Genomic DNA, 24576 nt, shown 5'->3' with positions numbered 1-24576 from the left:
TCTCAAAAGAAACAAACAACAAAACAAAACAAAAATTTAAAGGAATAAACAGCTTCCGTTCCCTGAAGGCTAAAGTCCTCTTATTTCTGAGACACTCGTGGTACCGGGAAAACTTTACTGGCGGAGGTCAAGAATTAGACACTCTAGCTGAGGAAACTCCATTACCCAAACGGCAATGCGCATAAGAGTTGCGGAGTTGACCCAATGAAAGCCCAGAACAGATGCATTTCCGTGCGACGCATCAGGTTGGGCGGGACTTCCGGCGTCTGCCTCTTGGCGGTCATTTTGGCTTCCTTCGAGTCTGTTCACTCAGAGGCCCCGGAGAACTGGGTCGGCGCCCCATAAGGCAAGGAAGACGTTCTCCCGGCTGCAGAGACGCGGCTCTGAGCCTTGGAGGCGGCGGCCTCGGGGTGACCCGCAACGGCCTGGGATCGAGATCTCCGCGCCCCACAGCTGCGCTCCGCCTACAGAGTCCGATGGCGGCGGCCGCGCGTAGGGACCCGGCTGAGGTAAACGCGCGACCCCCGGGCCCTCTCCGCCCTCCCCCACCGAGCGCGGGGCGCCTGGTCGCGCGTCCCAGCGGCCCAGTTCCCGGTGTCCGGGCCGGGAGGCTCTCGCGGGCGGGGACCCCGTGTCTGAGCGCCGGCGTGACGGGGTGCGGGAGCGGGCTGAAGGGGAGGGGCCGCTCGGTGCAGAGACTTAGAGGTGCGACCGGGCCGGGAGCACTGGGGAAGCCCAGGCTCTGTTTTGTGTCTACAGGCAACAGAGTGTGAGGCGAAGGCCTTAGGAGTTGTACCTTCTTTCTCGGGACGCTGGGAGCCACGAAGAGTTGGGGACAATAGAGGGACGGTGTCCGAGATCGGGTTCTAACAGGTTTCCTGCAGCTGCTCACAGGAGGGACAGACGGGAAGAGGGGTGATGATAGGAGCAGGAAAGTTGAGTTCTGTAAAGATCGCCTAAGTGGCGACAGTGCACTGAGAACAGGAGCCCAGAAGTAGCGCGTTCGTCTTGTCTCCGGATCCTGCGCTGGGCTAAGGTACTTAGCCACCTGAGCCCGTGGATCCTGGCTTAGGGGTGCTGGGTTGTGGAGCTTATTCTAGGGCGTCCCTAGACCCCACCCCCGCACGTGCTTTGGGATAATGGTGTGCTGTGACTCTTCTGCCAGTCCTCCAGTCGCCGGGTCTGGGAACTTGGAGGAGACATCAAGCGCAGGGTCCTAACTCCAGGCCCAGAGTTACAGAGTGGTTCCTATTTTTGGCAACCAGTGCAGTGAGATATGGAAGGGGTCCCAGGCATAGGTACTAGGACGTGCAAAGGCTTGGAGAGTTCGGGAACCTGCGGGTAACCTTTGTTTCTCATGGGAGCTGGGAGGAGTCAGGTCTGGACACCCAGGTGTCCGGTGCTGTGGGAGGGATTGGAGCAGTGAAGGCAGGTGATCTCCCTGCGGCTGCAGCATGGAGAGGAGTGCAGTTGTGATGGTGGTGCTGGAAAGGTAAGGGAGGAGGCTACTGCAGTAGTCTGGGCCGGTGTGATGGTAGCCAGAGCAGGGTGGTGGCTGTGGAGGTGGGAGAAGTGGCTGGATTCTGTGTCAGTGTTTGAGGTGTGGCTGCCTGGGTTTTCTAATTTTGAGGTACGGACAGAGAGGTAGGGCTCAGAGGTGACGAAGTTTTGGCTTTGGCAGCTGGGAGAATGGAAGCTCCATCAGCTGAGATGGGGAAGCTAGTAAGAGTAATTTTCATTGGGGACATCAGAAGATTTCTTTTCGGTCTGTTAAGGGTATGAGATGTTTCAGGACAGGTCAGGATGTAGGCTTCTCCAAAAGGTGGCGGAGAGTGCGGACCAGGGAGGAGCTGTAGGTTACTTAATAGGAGGAATCCTGGGGCACCCGGGTGACTCAGTCGGTTAAGCACCTGACTTAGGCTCAGGTCATGATCTCACAGTTCACGAGTTCCAGCCCTGCGTCAGGCTCTGTGCTGATGGCTCAGAGCCTGGAGCCTGCTTCGCATTCTGTGTCTCCCTCTCTCTCTGCCCCTCCCCCCCAGCGCTCTGTCTCTGTCTCTCTCTCAAAAATAAATTTAAAAATCATTAAAAAATATATATATATGGGGATTCCTGGTCAGGATGACAGTGGTAATAGTAGCCCAGGAAGAAGAGGGTAGGCCTGAGGACCAGGTTTCCTGCCCGGCTCACTGGTTGTGGGATGTGGGTGCCACAACACAGATGGGGAGAGAAGCGATCATAGAGAGGGCAGGGGAGACTGCATGGTTTGGGATGTGGCCAGGGACTCCAGGGGAAAAGTGGACATGAGATAGATGTGGAGGCATAGGAGTAATTCAAGCAAGGTGACATTGAAATGGGGGCTGGTGCTTATTCACATCTGCAGACTCATCAGGATTTCGTTGTGTCTGGTGGGGGCTTAGGTGTTCAGGTGAGGCTGGTGTATTTGCTTAGGAGCACAAGTGGTCATTTATGAGACTCACTGGGCAGCTGAGTCTTGAACGCAGGTTAGACGGAGAGAAGAAACATGTGACTGGAGAGGGGACATAAAGCGCATGCAGGACAAGTGGGGGAGAGCCATGGGTATCTGAAATCTGCTTTCATTTTTAGGTAGTGGGGTTGGAGCAAGGAACAGGGAGGGAGGCCTTCGCAGTAGGACTCAAGGCTGTGTCTGTCAGTGGGGACCATCAGAGTCTGGAGTAGTATTTGATCCTGTTTGAAACTGGGCCACATATGCTGAGTGACAAGTAGAGGCCAAGGAGATGACTATAGTGATGGGTAGGAGTTGTGGGAGTGCAGTTGTGAGAGGTGTGCCAAGAGTGACGTGCACATGGAGAGGGAGTGTGGACGCATGACCCCAGGGCCTGGAATTGAGGTCGTAAGGATGAAGGATAATGCACAATTTTTCTGTCTTGGAGGGATGATCCAGAGGACTTCAGCGGTATTGCCTGATAAGACCAGAGTCACAGCATTCACACCCTCCTTGTATAGCCAACTTCTCTCCCTAACCTGTGTTCATTTGACACCAACTACTTTGACAAGAGGCAAGGTGGCTACCATGCCAGGTCCACAGTTCAGATATCCTCTCTCTGCCCATCTGCCTGTTGTCGTGAGAAGACATAGTCTCAGTGGGAATGTGAGGAGAGGCCTGATATTTCCTCTGAGGCGTGGAGTAGAGTGAGCCAAGGATGGATGTGGAGGGCGGGGGGCATGATGAACTTGGACTCCTAGGAGAGATGTTGATCATTGAGTGAACTGTCCACATTATGACAGGATGTGAACTTTGAGGATGTGGCCATTGGCTTCTCCCAGGAGGAATGGGGGCTCCTTGACGAGACTCAGAGACTCCTGTACTGCGACGTGATGCTGGAGACCTTTGCACTTGTAGCATCTCTGGGTAAGACTGTTACATTGCTCCTGGTGTTCTGAGGTGATGTTGTGCCTCTCTCCCCACCCCCCACCCCTCCCCCCCCAGAGTTAGCTCTATCTTTCCCACAGCTGGTTCATGGGATCTGATTTCCACACTTTCTTGTTATGTGTGTGGTGGGTGCCAGCGCTGAGCTGTGTATAGTGACCAGAGCAATGGACTCCGTAATCATCCCTCACACCTGTTGCCTCAGAAAGTGCAGAGGAGGGTCTGGGAGTCTGGAGTCTTGCAGTTAACTTAATGGATCCCACCTTGCTTGTCCTGTCCCTGGCAGGTGACTGTTTCCAGATCCATGGCCTCCAGTTTTGCCCCCTTTCTCTAGCTAACAGTTCTGTGTGACTGCCTGTGCCAGGTCATGGCAGTTACATGAACCATGGGCTAAGACCCTCCTTCAGCTGTATTTTGTAGTATTTTTCTTCTGAATATTACTGCATGACAAGTTGCCTGGGGCCAGTGGTGGCCACTCACCGTGCGTCTTTCATTAAGACTTGCATCATTCAGGTTCTAAGGAGTTACACAGTGGAGAGTGCAGGAAAAACACTGCTTGTTTCACAGGGTGGACATGGCAAGATGGTTTCACAAGAGGCCTGGCCCTGGTGTGTGGCAACCGGGGGTGGGCATGACCTCAGGGCTGTGTTCAGATCATACCAGGAACCTGCCATGTGTTCAATGGTATTTTGGTACAAGTACCACTAGCCACATATTGTTTCTACCTTTTCTTCTACATACTTAACACTTTGCTGACTTGTCATTTCATCTGAGACTTCTGGCTCCTGGCTCCTTCCACCTTTGTGGCCTCCATGGGCCACCAGTTCCTCTGCACTGCTCCCTCTACAATATTCTCCAACACTGACCTGCACATGGTGTCATGAGGTGTGCACATATCCTTACATAGTCCTTGAACCAGCTACTTAGTTCCAGTTGAATTTTGGGGGGGACAGGACACAACCAGCCTTCCCACACAGCATGCCCACGTCTCGAGCAGACAAGGTCCTACTGAAGGAGGAGTGAGGAGGCAGGAGTTTCTCCTCCATGTGGTGCACCCTATGCGTCTGTGTTTTGTCTGTTGAGGTTTCTTCTGTTCAGGTTTCTTCAGAGGCCCAGTACTGTCAAGCCGCCCCTACCTCAGCCTGCCTCCAGCTCCCTTGTTCTCACAGCAATTTCATGGACCCAACTTGTGTCTGGTACACCTTGGTAATGGAGCTCTCTCCCCTCACCAAGTCAGCATCTCGTCAGCACCTCTGTGCTTTCAGGTTGTCGGCATGGGACGGAACATGAAGGGGCCCCTTCTGAGCAGACTGTGTCTGTAGGAGAGTCCCAGTTCAGGGCTTCTCAGGCAGGTCCGTCCACCCAGAAGATCCACCCCTGTGAGATGTGTATCCCAGCCTCGAAGGATATCTTGCACCATGCTGAGCCCCAAGCAAGATGTCCTTGGCAGAAGCCATGCTTGGGTGGCACGTGTGTGAGATGTTTCTCTTTCCATGCAGACCTTCACCAGCAACAGAGGCATGGCAGTGGGGCGAAGCCCTGGAAAAGGGATGTGGACAGAGCCTCGTGTTTGAAGAGTTGCAACGTCTTTGTGTCAGGACAGCCTTTCACCTGTAGGAAGGTTGGCGAGGACTTCCCAGCCACCTCGGGACTTCTGCAGCACCAGACCACTCCCAACAGTGAGGAGCCACACAGGGGCAACCAGAGTGGGCAGGCCTTTCACAGTGGAAAAAGTCACTACAGCTGTTGTGAATGTGAAAAAGCTGTCCGCCACAACCATGCACTGGATCAGCATCAGAGTGTCTGCTCTGGAGAAGGGCTGTATGAGTGTGGCAGATGTGGGAAAACCTTCAGCTGCAACTACAGATTGGTGCGGCACCAACAAATTGACAGTGGACAAAGGCCATATGAGTGTGGTGAATGTGGGAAATGCTTTAGCCAGACTTCTGACCTCATTAAAGACTGGAGAATTCACAGTGGTACAAAGCCTTATGGATGCAGAGAATGTGGACAACTAATTACCCATAACTTCAGTCTCAGGAAACACTGGAGAATTCACACTGGAGAAAGGACTTATGAATGCAGTGAATGTGGAAAAGTCTTTATCCACAAATCCAAACTCATTCACCACCAGAGACTGCACACTAGAGGAATACATTATGGGTGTGGTGAATGTGGGAAATCGTTTAGCTACAAATCCAACTTCATCGAGCACCATAGAGTTCACACTAGAGAAAGGCCTTATAAATGCAGTGAATGTGGGAAATCCTTTAGACAAAGCTCTAGCCTTTTCCGACACCAGAGAGTTCACACTGGAGAAAAGCCATATAATTGCAGCAAATGCGGGAAATCCTTTAGACAAATCTTTAACCTCATTCGGCATAGGAGAGTTCACACTAGAGAAATGCCTTATGAGTGTAGTGACTGTGGGAAATCTTTTAGCTGCAAATCTGAACTCGTTCAACATCAGAGAATTCACAGTGGAGAAAGACCTTATGAGTGCAGTGAATGTGGGAAGTCCTTTAGACAGTTTTCTAACCTCATTCGACACCGGAGTGTTCATACTGGAGAAAGGCCTTATGGGTGCAGTGTTTGTGGGAAATCCTTTAGCCGCAAATTTATCCTTATTCAACATCAGAGAGTTCACACTGGAGAAAGACCTTATGAGTGCAGTGAATGTGGAAAATCCTTTACCCGCAAATCTGACCTCATTCAACATCAGAGGATTCATACTGGCACAAGACCTTACGAGTGCAATGAATGTGAGAAATCTTTTAGGCAACGCTCTGGTCTTATTCAACACCGGAGAGTACATTCTGGAGAAAAGCCATATGAGTGTGGGGAATGTGGGAAATCCTTTAGTCAAAGCGCAAGCCTTATTCAGCACCAGAGAGTTCACACTGGAGAGAAGCCTTATGTGTGTATCGAATGTGGGAAAACCTTTAGCCAAAGCTCTAGCCTCATTCAACACCAGAGAGGTCACACTGGTGAAAGGCCTTATGAGTGCAATGAATGTAGGAAACCCTTTACCCACAAATCTGACCTCATTCAACATCAGAGAGTTCACACTGGAGAAAGGCCTTATGAATGCAATGAATGTGGGAAATCATTTAGCCGCAAATCTAACCTCCTTAGACACCGGAGAGTGCATACTGGAGAAAACCCTTAATTGTGCTGGTTATGTTTTATTTCTTCATTCACTGTACAACACTAAAGGAGACTGTGTGTGAGAGACATTTTCCTGAATTTAAACATCTTTTATCTCAACATAAACTTTGTGAGATTCCTCCTAAATCTGAGGTACATGCAAGACTTTAGGAGGATGCATTGTACAGTTTCACCTGTCCAGCGCTACTGCCGTATTTATGTCACCGCCAGCTTCTGTGGCCGAGGGCATTCACCTCTACTACCTGGCCCATCTGCACAGTGTAGGTCAGTCATCATCCAGAGTACTCAGAGAAGCTAGCCTCTTCCGTTTTCCCATTTGCCTGAGGAAACTGTGAATAGCCTGAGCGCTTAGGGAGAGCCTCATTCCTTTCTCTCTGACTTTAAGGAGTGGACCTGACCCAGTTTTGGTCCAGAGGACCCATCCTCACCTTGCTAAGAAGGACCTATTTCTTTTCAGGAACGCTGTTCTCACATTATGCTTGTGATGAATTCTTCCCGGTTCTAATTCACCAGCATGGGAACAGCTTGCTACACATTGGGTTGGTTTATGTTCTTTTGGTCAAGGTCTTTGTTTCTGCACCTTTGATTTTGGTGGTTGTATTCACTGTGTGAGGTGATTTGAAAGCAGAATTGTGATCTATCAGCAGGTAGAGACCAGCAAATTTTGTGGGGATCCCATGCTTCCTGTGTTTCAGGAAGGACGGTATGATGGTGGAAAATAGCAGTTGTCCAATATTGGTCTAGTTTGCATTGGTGCCCAGTGCTTTGAAAGAAAGACTGCAGGACTTTGTGGTGCTTAGCAACTTGGTGCTGAGATTTGGGGGGAGGTCAGGGGTCACCCGTAAGAGGAGACCTTTGTGGTAACAACCTCCCTGTGCTTCTTTGAACAACATAAATTATATTCTCTTGTTTGCTGTATATATCACATAATTCTCACCAATATTCAGGGGACTTCTTCCCCAGGTCCTGCAAAGGAGCCATGTGCCACGATGTACAAAATTTCAGTGTCATTTGCTGTAAGACTAGAAATACAGGTAGAACTGTAATTGGAACAAAAACATGGATTCATAGGGCATAAAGGAGACTGCAGTAAATTAGATGGAATGTGCCTTACCTAAAAGTTCATTTCTAACCATTCCAGAACTGTGACTTACATGATTGATGTGTACAGAAATTCTCAGGACCTCCATAACTATTTCTTGTAGCCAAGGTCATTGATGAACTAAATATTCTAAAGGTTTTGTGGATTCTTATAGCCTTTCTGGGCTGTTCAACAGGTCATTGCTCTAGAGTCAGAAAAACAAGGATAGAGAGAAGGCTGAGCCTGCTGTCCAAGGATGTGTCTTTTGTGACCCAGCCATCATTCTTGTAGATTCAAGTGGGAGCAGTCTTCATGCTGCCAATATTTGCTACCACTGAGGGAAGGCTGCCCCTCCCCGGGCATGAGGGTGCAGATGGTGGAGTCCATATAGGGTTGCCAACCTAATTTCCTAAAAAAGGATATCTGGGCTTGTATTTTGGACCACTTCTTAAAGCTCTGTTAAGGTATAATTTGTATAGTTGACACTCAAAAAAATACACTTATCTAATGTTATCAATTTGGTAAACTCTGACATATGTATAAAGTAATGAAACCATATTACTCATGAAAATGCACATATTTGTCATGATATAATTACTTTGTGCTCATATAGTGTCTCTCCCTGCCTTATCCAGCCTTCCAGGCAACCATCAATTCTCTTTCCTTTACATTAGGTTAGTTTGTATTTTCTATAATTTAAATAGGCATTATTAAGTATATGCATATTTTTTGTACTAGTTTCCTTCATTCTGCATACTTATTGAAATTCAACAATGATGCTTATTTTTATTGCTGAGTAGCGTTCTGTTCTATGAATAATGACTTTATCCATTTATCTGTTCTGGACAGATAGGTTATTTCTGGGCGTGGGGTGTTTACAAAAAACGCTGCTATGAATATTTACATTCAGTTCTTTATGTGGATATATGTTTTATTTCTCTTGTTATAACTCTTGTTATAGTAACTAAAACTGTTACCGTGTAGGTGAACGCTTCATGTTTTAAGAAATGTGAAACCGTGTTCTATAATGGTTACTCTCTTTTGCCTTCCCGCCAGTAGTACATGAGAATTCTAGTTCTCTGGGAACCTTGACACTAGATGTGGTCTGTCTTTTTAAATTTTAGCCCTTGAGATAAGTGTGTAGCCATAAGCCACTTTGGTTTTAATTCCATTTCCCAAAGTATTTCATGATGTTGAACATTTGTCATGCATTCTTTTTATCATCTGTTTATCTTCTTTGGTAAATTGTGTGCTTGTAACCTCTTAACCTATTTTCTTTTCATGTACTTAAGTATTTATTACATGGAACAATTGTTTTTGAATACCAGATTTTTCTCCCTCAACTTTTTGTCCTCATAATTGAAAAGCCACATGCACTAGATTTATACGTTTAATCTGCATTAATACATCTCTGCTTTCTTAACTCAGTGACACATTAAATCAAGCCTAGGTTTTAGTCTTTGGCAATCCCTGGCGTAGACACTCCCCTCATGGTAAATGCAAATCGCCAAAGTGGTGTCACTGAACATGGAGTTGGTAAGATATTCCTAGTAACCTCTCATTATATTCTGTTCCCAAAGTACTGATACAGTACCCACTAATCTCTTCAGGAACATAGGTAATAAAACAATAAGAATGACTAGTAAGTGGCAAGTTTTAAACACATGTTTTGCAAAAAGAGTTTAAATATGATTAACTTAAACTGCACATATTTTAAATGTACATTTTGATATTTTCATACGTACTTACATCCCATTGTAAATGGCTGTTTACAATATGTCCGTGGATAAGACTATTAAGTCCCATGAAACCTGTCACAATCCTCCATCATTATTTATCATTTTCATGGTCGTTCTTCTATTTATCCCCATGCATACTAGTGGGTTATTTTACTTGTAATCCTAACAAGTCAGTGCATAACCTCTTAAGAATTTCCCAAATCTAAGGACTCTCATGACTCTGATAACTTGAATACACAAAACATATTTTTGAATATATATGTTAATGCTGAATTTTATTAATTGAGTTAGTTATTGAAGGCAGTTTGATGCAGTTAGGATATTATGGCTTTTATTACATGTGTTTTTTTTTTTTTTTTTTTTCAACGTTTATTTATTTTTGGGACAGAGAGAGACAGAGCATGAACAGGGGAGGGGCAGAGAGAGAGGGAGACAAGATCGGAAACAGGCTCCAGGCTCTGAGCCATCAGCCCAGAGCCCGACGCGGGGCTCGAACTCACGGACCATGAGATCGTGACCTGGCTGAAGTCGGACGCTTAACCGACTGCGCCACCCAGGCGCCCCAACATGTGTTTTTTTAAGTCTATTCACTTAACCTCTTTTATTTTGTTTGCTGAAAAATTAGTCAAGGTGTTAATATTTTTATATAGTTTAATATTACTTCTATAATTGAAAATCATGAGTTGCCCTTGAATAATCCAGATGTGTACAGTACAGACATGTACATAAACTATACTTCTTGATGCTTAACACAATTAGACTTCTCTAACTTCCATCTGTCAAAACATTGTTTCAAAGTTATTTCTTCAGCAGTTTACAAATTCACATGTCTCTGTTTTTAAAAATTTTAAACTTTTCTAATAGGAAGTTGAAATCTGCAAATCAAAAGCCTCAGTCTTCCCTTGTCAGTGTGTACATATATCAGATCATCACTTTAAATATAATTTTATTTGCCAGTTGTACTTCTATACAGGTAAAAAAAAAAAAGATTGAAATCATGCAAAAAGCCTTATCTGAACTAACATTGAGAAATAGAGCAATGGAAGAGGATCTTTTAATTCATCACATGGAACAAAAATACAGAATATGTTTATTAATTTTTCTCTGAAGACAACACACTTTGTGTTTGGAGACATAAAAGATTATTGTGAGTTTCTATATTCCTTTAGAATATAAGGGTCAGATATTGCTGCCAGGGACCATCAGGAACACACTAATCTTACCAGCTCTTTTAACTATAGTCCAACCCTTTGGCCTTAATTTGAAGTGTAGCCATTGTCTTTTTATAATTTTCATGACCATCAAAGAAAGTGGGCCGTTCATCTTGATGGGTTAAACTATTGCCAGTGTTATAATACAGCCTTTTGGATTTCCTGCTAACTCAGCTTCACCAATGAATACATTCACTGAAGTTATGCCAGTTCCTACTGGAATCCCAGTCACAAAATACAGAATGTCACTACATTAAAAAAGTGCATGTTGTAGGGACACCTGGGTGACTCAGTTGGCTAAGCCTCTGACTTCAGCTCAGGTCATGATCTCCTGGTTCATGAGTTCGAGCCCTGTGCCAGGCTCTGTGCTGACAGCTTGGAGCCTGGAGCCTGTTTCGGATTCTGTGTCTCCCTCTCTCTCTGCCCCTCCCCCGCTCACAAAAGTAAATAAACATTAAAAAAAAAAAAAAGAGGGGCGCCTGGGTGGCGCAGTCGGTTGAGCGTCCGACTTCAGCCAGGTCACGATCTCGCGGTCCGTGAGTTCGAACCCCGCATCGGGCTCTGGGCTGATGGCTCAGAGCCTGGAGCCTGTTTCCAATTCTGTGTCTCCCTCTCTCTCTGCCCCTCCCCCGTTCATGCTCTGTCTCTCTCTGTCCCAAAAATAAATAAACGTTGAAAAAAAAATTAAAAAAAAAAAAAAGATAAGGGGCACTTGGGTGACTCAGTCGGTTAAGCGTCCAACTTTGGCCCAGGTCATGATCTCACAGTTCATGGGGTCAAGCCCCGTGTCAGGCTCTGTGCTGACAGCTCAGAGCCTTGAGCATGCTTTAGATTCTGTGTCTCCCTCTCTCTCTGCCCCTCCCCTGCTCGTTCTCTGTCACTCTCTGTCTCTCAAAAATAAATAAACGTTAAAAAAATTTAAAAAATCTATCCCAAGTACATCGTAGCTTTGGCATAATTTGAAAAAATAGTTTATCTAGTACAGAGCCTGTAAGCATACATCTATACAAATTATTACAAAATGTAAATTAATATAACTGCTGGAAGGTCAACTGGGTGAATATGATAAAGTATACCCAGTGGAAGACCAGGTCTCAAAGCTCAAGGAAACATTCCTTGAGAATATATTTTTATGTCTGGAATGAATACTGTGCAGTGACTTACTAAGTGTAAAGTGTTGGGAAGAATATTCCAAAGAGAAAGTAGGTGAGAAGGGATCATGCTTGTCTAGACCTAGAAGTCAAGGCCATGGTTCAGAATCACAGTTTAACAATTTTGGGGTTTTGTTTGTTGGTTGGTTGGTTGGTTTGTTTTTGGTAAAACAACTATGAGCATGATTCTGTTAGGGTAAAGAGCTCATCCCTTGTAAAGCATGACAAAATTCTGTTACGCTATGTTAAGACAAATCATTTCTTTTATATCCTATAGTATCAGTAAGCAGACTTTTGAAATGTATTATAGTCTTCATTTCTTCTTAAGCCTTAAATTTTCCATATTTTTATATCCTTTTCAGATCAGGTCTTTAAATTTATTCCAACCATGTTTTTGCATCTCTTGGTTCAATCAAAGATGGAGAGATTGATTCTGTAGTATGTGTGTAGAGCACAAGAATGAATGATTTACAAAGTTTTCCCACATGGTATTTGAGAAGTCATTGACAATGCCACAGATTTCTTTTAATGTTTTTTTATTATTATTATTTTAAAATGTTTTATTTATTTTTGAGAGTAAGAGAGACACAGCACAAGCAGGGGAAGGGCAGAGAGAGAGGGAGACACAGAATCCGAAGTGGGCTCCAGACTCTGAGCTGTTAGCACAGGGCTTGAACACGTGAACTACGAGGTCATGACCTGAGCTGATGTCGGCCACTTCCCAGGCACCCCTATTTATTTTTTATTCTCAAGTTAGTTAACATACAGTGTAGTTTTGGCTTCAGGAGTAGAAACCAGTGATTCAACACTTACATATAACACCCAGTGCTCATCCCAGCAAGTGCCCTTCTTAATGCTCATTACCCATTTAATCCAGTCCACCCACCCCATCACCCCTAAGTTTCATCTCTGTATTTAAGAGTTTTATGGTTTGCCTCCCTCTGTTTTTATTTTTCCTTCCTTCCCTTCCCTTATGTTCATCTGTTAAGTTTCTCAAATTCTACATGAGTGAAGTCTTATGATATTTGTCTTTCTCTGATTGACTTATTTCACTTAGCATAATACCCTCCACTTCCATCCACATTGCAAATGGCAAGATTTCTTTCTTTTTTGTCACAGAGTAGACAAAACTGTCATCGGTTGATGGACAGTTGGGCTCTTTCCATACTTTGGCTGTTGTTGATACCGCTGCTATAAAGGATATAGTGTATGTGCCCCTTCAAATCAGCATTTTATATCCTTTGGATAAATCCCTAGTAGCGCAGTTTCTGGGTTGTAGGGTGGTTCTGGTTTTATTTTTTGAGGAACATCCACAGTTTTCCAGAGTGGCTGCACTAGTTTTCATTCCAACCAACACTTCAATAGGGTTCCCCTTTCTCCTAATGTTCGTTTATTTTGCAGGGGGGCGGGGGGAACAGAGGATCTGAAGCTGGCTCCACGCTGACACCTTTGGTGCTGACAGCAGCGAGCCCAGTGTCAGGGTCGAACTTACGAACTGTGAGATCATGACCTGAGCCGAAGTCAGAGGCTCAACCGACTGAGCCACCCAGGCGCCCTGACAGTGCCACAGACTTTAACAAAGCCAGGTTGAATGTCTGTTTTCCAGAAGTGTATCTCCTGCACAAAAATCTATAAACTCCAGGAACACTGAGGAATTTTAGCCAGCTTAGAATTCTGCCGATGGAAGAAAAAGTAAAGAAAGGAGGTCTACAAATAGGATACTGAGGGACAGGGTTGAGAAGGATATGCCAGGGAGGAAGTTTTAAGCTTATCATAAAGTACCTAATATCAGAGTTCAAAGGGGACCTTTCAAAACTGTTTATATACAAGACAGAAAGGAAATGAAATATTGGTTAACGAATAACCTTTCTATACTTATTATGAACAAATATCCTAGTGCAATTTAGACTCTTATGTTGCCTCCCTGAATGATTATTTAGGTACGGTATCTTTTTTAGGTAGATCCATCAGTTGCTAGAATGTCAGCTATATTCTTGTGATTTCAGGTGTCTGAAATACAGATTAGATAGAAGAGGCGTAATTCTCCCTGTTGAAAATATGGAGACACTCTCCCCTTCCCTTTTCTCATAGCATCTAGCTTAGAGAACTTGTAAGAACTACGTCATCCCAACAACCCATCCCTTTGAGGACCACACAGGCCTTTTACCACCTGGGCTCCCTCATACCTGCATTCCTGACTTATATTATTTAATTTCAAAAAGAACTTCCTGTCATACAAACAGGTTTGTTTTTCCTCTGGTGAAGTCAAGAAACAAACACAGATGTTTACCCCAACTACAAAGGTAAAGTTAGGACAAACTATATGTAACAAATGGTGCTGTCAAGTGCCCTTACGTGAAGACGAGTTCTATTTACCTTGAACACATGTATGTAATGGGTTCTGTCTGCTTCTCTGTATGACATTGAGATTTTTTCTGCAAGTCTTTGCATATTTTGTAGCTGATTACTCCTGGTGCACATCACATTCCAGTTTAAAGTATTAAACACATTACTCAGTAATGTGGTATATGAAGAAATCTATTTGGTCTTGGTTCCCTGCGCACTGTTCCTGGCACAGAGCTCCTACAACACTTGTTATCTCCTTAGTAATAGAAGTGTCTTGTGTCATTCATAACGGAGCCCCCTTGTGAACACCCCTTAATTTATGCTAAAGACTTGTGTTGGGGTGGGGGCCCTAAATACAGTCAGGATGGGGAATGGTCATCAGAAACGAGAATTAGAGGGTTAGAACTTGCAGCCCCACCCACCAATCTCCAGGAGAGTGTGCTGGAGGATAAAAAAGATCTATATATCCTTTTCGATATAGAGGTCTGTAAAAACTCTTGAAAAGGAGACGTGAGGAGCCTCCAGGTCTATAAACATGCCTGGAGGGGGGCACACCTCAGTTCCACGAGGACAAAAGTTCCTGCACTGGGGACCCTACTGCACCTCCCCTATGAGTCCCCCTAGAGCGACTATAGGACATCGGGATACGTTCTGGGTCCCCCTATGTACTTCATCTGCCTCTAAACATATTTCCCTGAGTTCTGTGAGCCACCCTGGCAAGACAATCCAGCAAGAGGAGGGGTCAGGGAATCTGCTCATTTACAGCCAGTCACTGTGAAGCACAGGTGACAACCTGGATTTGAGACTGGCGTTTGAAAGGCACAGGCCTGTGGGATCTGGTAAAATCTTCAGCTAGATAGAGACAGAATTAATTCCTTGGCAGTGTTGATGAATACACATATCAAATACGAGTGTGGAGTGGATCTGTAGGTGGGGGAAGATTGTTGTATGTCCCCACCAGTCACCATCACACATGCCTGCAGGAGAAAAGCCGCATCACCTGTGTCACCACTATCTAGCTAGTGTGCAGGATTATGGGCCAGTGTGACCGGTTGGACAGCGTCAGAGACTCACTAGGCTGCACCCAGGAGATGGCAAACTCTAATGAACAAACCCCTCAGCAACTTCAACAATTAATAGGAAGGCAAGTGGGACCTGTGGGTTAACATAACTTTTGAGAGAGCGACTGTAGGGCATCAGGATACGTTCTGGGTCCTAGCTGCAATAAATATGGCTTAAGAAACAACATTTGTGACGCAATTGAGGAAATTGACGATTAGGAATATGTCAGATTTTTAAAAATGTTTTATTTATTTTTGAGACAGAGAGAGAGAGAGACAGAGTGTGAGCGGGGGAGGGGCAGGGAGAGAGACACACACACACGCAGAATCCGAAGCAGGCTCTGGCTCTGAGCTGTCAGCACAGAGCCCGATGTGGGGCTTGAACTCATGAACTGTGAGATCACAACCTGAGCCAAAGTCAGACGCTTAACTGACTGACCCACCCAGGCGCCCCAAGAACATATTTGCCAGATTAAAAAAATGTGTTGTCTGATGGCTATTGGGACTATGAACCTGTTGAAAATACATCCTCCATGAGTTCTGCATTAAGTGTAATGTCTAAGTAACATACCGGTATATGTGAGGACAGATCATACAAAAGTGGCTATGAAATGATAAGTAATGGTGGAAGACTGGGGAAGCTTCATTTTGCTTCATTACACAGTGTTTTCCTGTTTGGTGTATGGTTGCATATCGCCAGAAGAAATGATAAAATGCGGCTTGGTCTGTTCAGACTGCTGTAAGAAATTTTCACAGACGGGGTAGCTTATACACAACATAATTTATTTCTCACAGTCTTGGAGACTGGATGTTGGAGACCACGGTGCCAGCATGGTGGGGCCAGGGCTCTCCTTGGGGTGCTGACGTTTTCTGCGTCCTCAACATGGTGGAAGGGGCCATGGGTCTCTCTGCAGCCTCCCCTAGAGCACTGATCCCATTCAGGAGGGCTCCACTCTCATGACTTAAGCACCTCCCAAAGGCCTCACCCCGTAAGACCATCACCTTTCTATGATGTAGGATTTCAGCATATGAAATTTGGGGGAACACAAAGATTCAAACCCATAGCAGTGCCACTGTGTCGGTAATTTTATCTTTTCAGAAGGAAGAAATCAAAAGGGTAACAGGATACTTGTGGATCTGGCCTAGCGTGTAAGAAACTGGAAGTCGCCTCTCCATCCTAACAAGGAAAAAGCTGAACAAACTAACAAACTCTTCTTCGATTCCAAAAATAACTGTGGTCACAGGGAAAACTGCTGTGCCCCGGTTGAGACCAGCAGATACAGAGATCACAATATACTGAAGCAGAAATGCACATGTGGAATCAGTGGGAGCCCGTGCAGGGGTAGGGAGACTGAATGTACTTGCCCAATTGCTGGAGTCTCAGTGGAAACGAGCCTGAGAAAGAAAACTTCCTGGGGAACCCAGCCCTGTGGAGAGCTCCCACACACTTGTAGAGTTCTACCTGATTCTCGCAGTGAGCATCCCGTGATGTTCTGTGATCTTCTGTGACAGGAGAAGATCCTGTGCTCCAACAGCAGAAAGGAAAAGAAACCATTTTCTTCTTCTTTTTCTTTGAATGTTACCTGTTTTCTTTGTTTGTTTGTTTGTTTGTTTGCTTTTTTAAGTAAGCCCTGTGTCCCAGGTGGGGCTTGAGCTCATGAGCCTGAGATCGAGAGCCACGTGCTCTACTGACGAAGCCGGCCGGATTCCCCCAAAGAAACCATTTTCAAATATGCCAAAGCATGGTTCTCTGCAAAGTCTGCTTGCAGAAAAAACTGTTTGTTTTGATTTGAGGCAAATTAATGCTCTGAGACTGAATTTGTCTTTATTTAACAGAGGTTCACGGTGGGAATTTCACAAGCTAGTGACATACGAGGTAATCTCTTAATAAGCCAAGGAAGAAAATAACATATCCAAATCAATAGTCAAGTAATCACACTATTGTAGCAGGCAGAAGGAGATGAAAGGAGTAACGTCCACATGGAGTGGAGGCAAAACTTGTTCTGAGTTAGTACTATGGAGAGACGGCAAACCCATAGCTGATGTCCAGCCGCCAGCGCAAAGGGAAGTCCCCTGTTCCTAGAACATGTTGCTAGGGAACGATGATGCCAGTGTTGATGGGCTAGTGGATCTCCTTCCAGGGCCACTGTGGTCTTCCCCACTGGTGTAAAAGAGTGGCCTTTACTATGGCAGGAGCTAATGCCCTAAGGTCTTTGGAGAGCTATTCAGATGAGCAGTTAGCCTTGCCCAACCCAGCACTCTGGGATGGTCTTCTCCAACTCTCAGGAGTTTTGGTCTAAATGGCCCTTAGCCATATTGCCCCTTCCTATGTTTTTATTGCGAAGTCCCGGGAGGAACCCTCAGCACCTGGGCTACTGAGTTATTATTGGTGAGAACAGATGAGTTGATGACGTCTTGATGCAAGTAACCTCATTCTTTTGTCAAAACACATTACTTCTAAAAACAGATTCATTTTCGTCATCAACGAATGGCTCTAAATCATACCAAACCAATATGCACACTATTTGAGCAGAGCCTAAGTTGCTCAGGATTTACCAGAGCCTAGGTGAACAGAGGGAAGGGAAATATACCTACCTCCAGGCCGCTCGATCCATCCTGTCCCAGCCAAGGTGTGGGGGGACACTGACAAGGCACAGTGCAGAAGCACAAACTCACTATAAGACTTGAGACCTCTACTTTATGTCAGTAAATTCATTCCATAAAAGAAAATAAATCTTTGGGGCACTTGGGTGGCTCAGTCGTTAAGCTTCCAACTTCAGCTCAGGTCAGTATCTCATAGCTTGTGAGTTTGAGCCCCATGTCAGGCTCTGGGCTGACAGCTCAGAGCCAGGAGACTGCTTCTAAATCTGTGTCCTCCGCTCTCTCTGCTCGTTCCATGCTCATGCTGTGTCTCTCTGTTTCTCAAAAATAAATAAACATTAAAAATTTTTAAAAATAATAAAATAAATCTTTAACCTACAAACAAAACCTCTTAATCTCAGAAACTGTGAAGATCCACTCTTAAGGAACTCAAAGAGGAAATTTCTGTGCCAAACAAATCATAACACTGTTCCAGGCATAAAAGAAGACAAAACCAAACAGACCCCTAGTCACAGACGACGTAACAGTCCCCTTCTCCCCACACTTACGCCGCTCCTGTCTACTACACCAGTCCCGTTCATGGAGTACTTCACACATAGACCTCAAGACAATAAATATCACAAGGCGTGATGAATGTAAAAGTCTGCAGAGACCAAGCAAGCCTTCGAACCAGGCTCACACTAGACAGGGATGTGGAAGTGGGAGACTAGGAATTTAATGTTGTTGTTGTTGTTGAGACAGAGAGAGACAGAGCATGAGCAGGGGAGGGGCAGAGAGAGAGGGACACACAGAATCCGAAGCAGGCTCCAGGCTCTGAGCTGTCAGCGCAGAGCCCGACGCGGGACCCAAACTCACAAACTGCGAGATCATGACCTGAGCCGAAGTTGGACACTTAACCGACTGAGCCACCCAGGCGCCCCAGGAGACTAGGAGTTTAAAACAATTGTGATTAAGATGCTAAGGGCTGTACTGGATAAATTAGACAGCATGCAAGAACAGACGGGTTATGTAAACTGAGATGGAAATTCCAAACGAACAACCCTCCCACCCCCACCCCAAAAAACAAATATTAGAGATCAAAAGTGTAACAGAAATGAAGAATGCTCTGGTGGGCTTATCAGTAGACTGCACGTAGCTAAGCAAAGAATCTGACTTGAAGATATCCCAGAATAATCTCTAAAACTGGGAAAAAACAAACAGAAAAGCTTGGAAGAGAAACATGACACAGCTGTGGGACAACCACAGAAGCTGTCAATTACCAGTTCCAGGAATAATAGAACAAAGAGATACAGGACAGAAGAAACTGAATCAAGAATTTCAATTGAATCCAAATTGCATCAGTCTTGAAACTGAATCAGTCTCTTTTTGGAATGTTTTCCAAAACAGAACGTAGCACCCTAAAATGGCTTCACTGATGCTCTCTCCTCAGTATTTAAAGAAGAAATTGTACCAATTCTCTACAATCTCTTCAGAGGGAGAGGCAGAGGGAATGAGCCCCAACTCCTAAGAGGCTAGCATTGCCCCAGTACCCAAACCAAACAAAGCCGTGACAACGAAGAAAACTATAGACCCAGTCTCTCATGAAGACAGATGCAAAAATCCTCACCGGGATGCCACCACACACCTGTTAGAGTGAGGAACGGGAATGCTGACGACACCACATGCCGGTGAGGACGGGGGACACCGTGAGCTCTCATTCCTTGCTGGTGACAACAGCACAGCCACTTTGGAAGACGGTTGGGCGGTTTCTTTCAGAACTAAAGGTACTCTTACCATACAACCTGGCAACTGTGCTCCTTCGTATTTACCCAATGGAGTTGAGAACAGGACCACTCGGGGCACCTGGGTGGCTCAGTTGGTTGAGCTTCCAACTTCGGCTCAGGTCATGATCTCGCAGTCTGTGAGTTCGAGCCCCACGTGGGGCTCTGTGCTGACAGCTCAGAGCCTGGAGCTGCTTCGGATTCTGTGTCTCCCTCTCTCTCTGCCCTACCCGTTCATGCTCTGTCTCTCTCGGTCTCAAAAATAAATAAACATTTAAATAAATTAAAGAAAAAAAAAAAAGAAAACAGGGCCACTCAAATATCTGCCAGTAATGCTTTCTAGCATCTTATTCAAAATTGCCAAAACTTGGAAGCAACCAAGTTGTCTCCTTAGTGGGTGAATGGATCACATTGATACGTGCATACAAGGATATTATCTAGTTCTGAAAAGCAATGAACTATCATGCCATGAAAAGACATGGAGGGATCTTCAAGTGCATATTAAGTGCGTAAGTGAAAACAGACATCTGAAGAGGCTTCATACTGGGGGCGCCTGGGTGGCTGAGTTGATGGAGAGTCTGATTTCAGCTCAGGTCATGATCTCACAGTTCGTGGGTTCAAGCCCCACTGTCAGGCTCTGTGCTGACAGCTCGGAGCCTGGAACCTGCTTCAGATTCTGTGTCTTACTCTCTCTCTCTGCCCCTCCCCCGTTCACGCACACGCGGTCTCTCTCTCTCAAAAATAAATGTAAAAAAACCATTAAAAATAATTAAAGAGGATTCATACTGTAGGATTCCAGCTATAAGGCCTTCTGAAAAGGGCAAAATTATTGAGAGAATAAAGGATCAGTGGTTCCTGGGCAATGCGTGAGCAAGAGAGGGATGGATGGAAGGAATCAGAGAATTTTTAGCGCAGTGAAAATATTCTATGTGATACTGTGTTATATATTATGAGTTGTTCGGACTCTAATGTACACACCAAGAGTGAACCCTCATATGCACAATGGACTCTGGGTGATAATGATAATCAAAGATAACAAATGTATCACTCTGGTGGGGGACCTTGATAATGGAGGAGGAAAGGCACTGTATGTGTGGGGGCAGGGGATACACGGGCGGTGCCTACCCTACTCCTAATTTTCCTATAAACCTAGAAGCGCTCTAAATAAATTAAAGCTTTTTTTGAAGTTAGTCATGTTTTTAAGTAATCTCTACACTCAATGTGAGGCTCAAATACAGGAACCTGAAATCTAGTCACATGCTCTTTCAACTGAGCCAGCCAGGCACCAGCAAAAATACAGTTATGCATTTGCATTTACTTATTTTAAGAGAAAGAGCACATGAGCAGGGGAGAGGGACAGAGGGAGAGAATCTTAAGCAGGCTCCACCCCGAGCACGGAGCCGGACGCAAGGCTCAGTCTCACGACAGTGAGGTCATGACTGGAGCCGAAATCAAGAGTCAGACAGTTAACTGACTGAGCCACCCAGGTGCCCCTAAAGTTTTTAAATTAAAAACAAAAACAAAAGTAAATATGAAACAAAACATTGAAGTGAGAGTTAGTAGCCCTGGATTTACTTCCCATCCTGCAAGTCACTTCCACTTCTTGGGCCCTAATTTAATTATCTGCAAAGGAAGGAAGTGGGCCTTGTGTTTTGTAAGGCTTTTTTGCGTTCCCCCTTTCTGTGGTAATACTAATTGTTTCTACTTTAAAGCTACAAAGGGCTACCTCAATCTTTGTAGGATTTGTCTACTACATCAAATAAAATGGAATAACACACACATTAATAATGGCTACTTAAAAAGACAAGAAAGTTTTACGTTTTAAATATCTTTTAAACAATTTAATTCAGGCATAACTGTCCTCAACTGCTCCTATCTAGAACGTATGTTTTGTCCTTTTCATGCTTACGGTATTAAAAGCTTCCTTCTGTCCTTTTGAGTTTATCCTCCTCACCATATGATATTACTCATAACATGACATATTCTACCCATTATAATGGCATTTCCAAGTATATTCCCCAAACGGAGAAGGCTATCATTTTATGGCCATTCTTCACTCATCTACCCCCATCCACTTAGGAGTTTAAATTTGATCCCAGACGTGATGTCGTTACTCACCTAATCCCTTCAGAATGTGTTTCTAAGATGGAAATGCTCTTGTATGACTCCAAAAACTTTATTACACACAATCAAAATATTTGAACCTATGATATATCATTTTAAGTGCTGGGTTTGTCAGTTGTGCTCCTTATTTAATGCAGATTGGTTCCAATCAGGATGGAAAATTTAGCCTTAGGCAAGTATTAGGTAAATCTGCAAGGCTTCTAACCTATATGTACCACTGACCACTTGTTAGCTTTTATTGTTCACTTGATAAAGTGCTCGGCCTTTTGTCTATTCGAATTTGCTACAGTGTAGATGCGGCTTCTTGACTCCATGCCCAGCCTCCTCCCGTATTTTGTATTTTGAGTCCAAGAGCTTTGCTCAACATCATGCAACATGAGGGAAATGCACCTATACCACGGTGAGATACTGCTACACGTGTACCAACTGGATTCACATTTAAAAAGACTAACCGTACCCACTCCTAGCAGAGATACCAGAGAAATGGAACTCTCATACACTGCTAGTGGGAATGCAAGAGGAAGAATCATTTTAGATGACAATCTGGGGTCCCTTAGAGGCCCTACATTCACCCACACGCTGACTCCAGGATTAACACAACAGAGACGACCCTGTTAGTACGAAGAACTGTATCCAATTTCTGCAGCATTTTTACTTGCAGTAGCCGAACCTGGAAACAAATATCCATTAACAGGAATAAATAAGTAAATAGCGTCGTATCAATAGGACACTCTTCTCAGCGATATAAAAATGAACTGCTCGTACAGGCACCACTGATGAATTTTTGCACATTCTGAATCCTGAACCCACATCTACTAAATCAGGCACCCTGTGGATCAGGCTCAAGAGTGTGTGTGTGTGTGTGTGTGTGTGTGTGTGTGTGTGTGTGTGTTGATGGGTTGTTTTTTTTTTTTTAAAGTTTATTTATTTATTTTGTGAGAAATAGCAAAAGCAGAAGTGGGGAGAATAGAGAGGGGGAGAGAGAGAGAATCCCAAGCAGCTGGGCTTGAACTCACAAACCATGAGATCATGACCTGAGCGGAAACCAAGAGTTGGATGCTTTACCGACTGAGGCACCCAGGTACCCCAGGAATGTGTGTTTTAACAAGCTTCCAAGTGATTCTAATACATATTGAAGACATTTCCACCATTCTGCTGTGTATTCTGCCAGAATATGTACCTACATTTCTCCTCATTAACAGACATTCTGTCTACATCTGTAGGCCTTTTAAACTGAAGTTGGTGGGGTGCCTGGATGGCTCAGTCGGTAAAGCATCTGACTTTGGCACAGGCCATGATCTCATGGTTCGTGAATTCAAGCCCCACATCGGCCTCTGCGCTGAGAGTGCAAAGAGCCTGCTTTGGATCCTCTGTGTCCCTCTCTCTGCCCCTCCCCCAGTCATGCACAGTCTCTCTCTGTCTTTCTCAAAATAAGTAAACATTACAAAAACTTAAAAAAAAGAAACTGAAGTTGGCAAAAACAAAGGAAAAAAACCCCAAAAAACCGGATATGTACATATTTGTTTTCCTAATACAAGAGAGTATAAAATATTTTCTGTCTTTTATTGAAGGAGCCCTATACCATATATAATTATAAAGTAGTATGTCAAAAGTCTCAGATAATTAAATCTTCCGGAGCGAAAAATGTTTGAAGTATAGTATCCTTTTAGAATGGCTTGTGCACATGGATTCCTCTGTGTATGTCTGTATGTTAAAATATGTACAAGCTGCTTTCCTTAGTAAAAATAAAGTCATGTTTTGTGATAGATCAGTACTCTGTTGTCTCCCTTAACAATGTGTCTTGGATTGGGGCGCCTGGGTTGCTTAGTCAGTGAAGGGTCCGACTTCGGCTCAGGTCATGATCTCACAGTCTGTGAATTTGAGTCCCGTGTCTGGCTCTGTGCTGACAGCTCAGAGCCTGGAGCCTGCTTTGCATTCTGTGTCTCCCTCTCTCTCTGCCCTTCACTTGCTCATGGTCTGTCTCTCTCAAAAATAAATAAACATTAAAAAAATAATTGCTTTTAGGGTGCCTAGGTGGCTTAGTCGGTTGAGCGTCTGACTTCAGCTCAGGTCATGATCTCACCCTCTGTGAGTTCGAGCCCTGCGTCGGGCTCTGTGCTGACAGCTCAGAGCCTGGAGCCCACTTCAGATTCTGTGTGTCTCCCCCTCTCTCTGCCCCTCCCTGCTCATGCTCAGTCTCTCTCTGTCTCAAAAATAATAAAAACATTTTAAAAGTTTTAAAAAAATAATCGCTTAAAAAAAAAAAAAAACAATGTATCTTGGACAACCTAAAGCTACTTCAGGCTTTTATACCTGATACCTCCTAAAGGCCACACTTAGTAGACCTGAAGCTGCCTCTTAAAAAACCGGTTGCCTTTCATTGTCTGCACGCTCTGTGGCTGGCCAGCTGCACTGGAGGAGCTGGGCCTACCTACTGATCGCCCCTCGGTCCTTCCAAAGTCCCTCCTCAAAGGCTATGGAAAACTTTGTGCAGGCGCTTAGGGTCATTCCTTGTTGCTAGAGAAGTGGGATTTGTGAGAATAGCTCTGGCTCACAGAAACATGTGGTTTGGGGAAATCAAAGATGTAAGGGCAGAGGTCAGGAAACTGATTCCTAGGGGCAACCTGGTTACCCGTGGTATGGAGCAGCAGCTGTGTTCTGCTCAATAACTAAGGGTAAAAGCTACCAGTGGAATTGACAAATGGATCCAACTCTAGGGGTGCCTGGGTGGCTCAGTCACTTAAGCGTCCAACTTTGGCTCAGGTCATGATCTCATAGTTTGTGAGTTCGAGCTCCATGTTGGGCTCTGTGCTGACGGCTCAGAGCCTGAAGGCTGCTTCGGGTTCTGTGTCTCCCTCTCTCTGCACAGAGACTTGTGCTCTATCTCTGTCTCTCAAAAATATATAAATGTTTAAAAAAAAT

The 24576-nt window shown here is 44.8% G+C and overlaps 1 protein-coding gene across 2 annotated transcripts; it reads left to right on the top strand.

Moving 5' to 3' along the window:
* Positions 1-276: 276 nt before the first annotated feature.
* Positions 277-9491, top strand: ZNF551 (zinc finger protein 551). 2 transcript variants are annotated; one of them, XM_043598202.1, is made up of 3 exons: positions 277-509; positions 3271-3394; positions 4912-9491. In XM_043598202.1, exons 1-3 carry the CDS (start codon positions 477-479, stop codon positions 6579-6581), a joined length of 1827 nt encoding a protein of 608 aa, XP_043454137.1. In that variant the 5' UTR covers positions 277-476; the 3' UTR covers positions 6582-9491. The 2 variants fall into 2 exon arrangements, with proteins under 2 accessions (XP_043454137.1, XP_043454138.1); XM_043598203.1 differs by lacking the exon at positions 277-509 and having other exon boundaries at positions 3289-3394; positions 4511-9491.
* Positions 9492-24576: the final 15085 nt, after the last annotated feature.

This window comes from Prionailurus bengalensis, chromosome E2 (assembly GCF_016509475.1).
Source record: "Prionailurus bengalensis isolate Pbe53 chromosome E2, Fcat_Pben_1.1_paternal_pri, whole genome shotgun sequence".
Classification (NCBI taxonomy): Eukaryota; Metazoa; Chordata; class Mammalia; order Carnivora; family Felidae; genus Prionailurus; species Prionailurus bengalensis.
The sequence above is the reverse complement of the archived record's forward strand: the minus strand, read 5'-3'. Positions and strand labels throughout refer to the sequence as shown.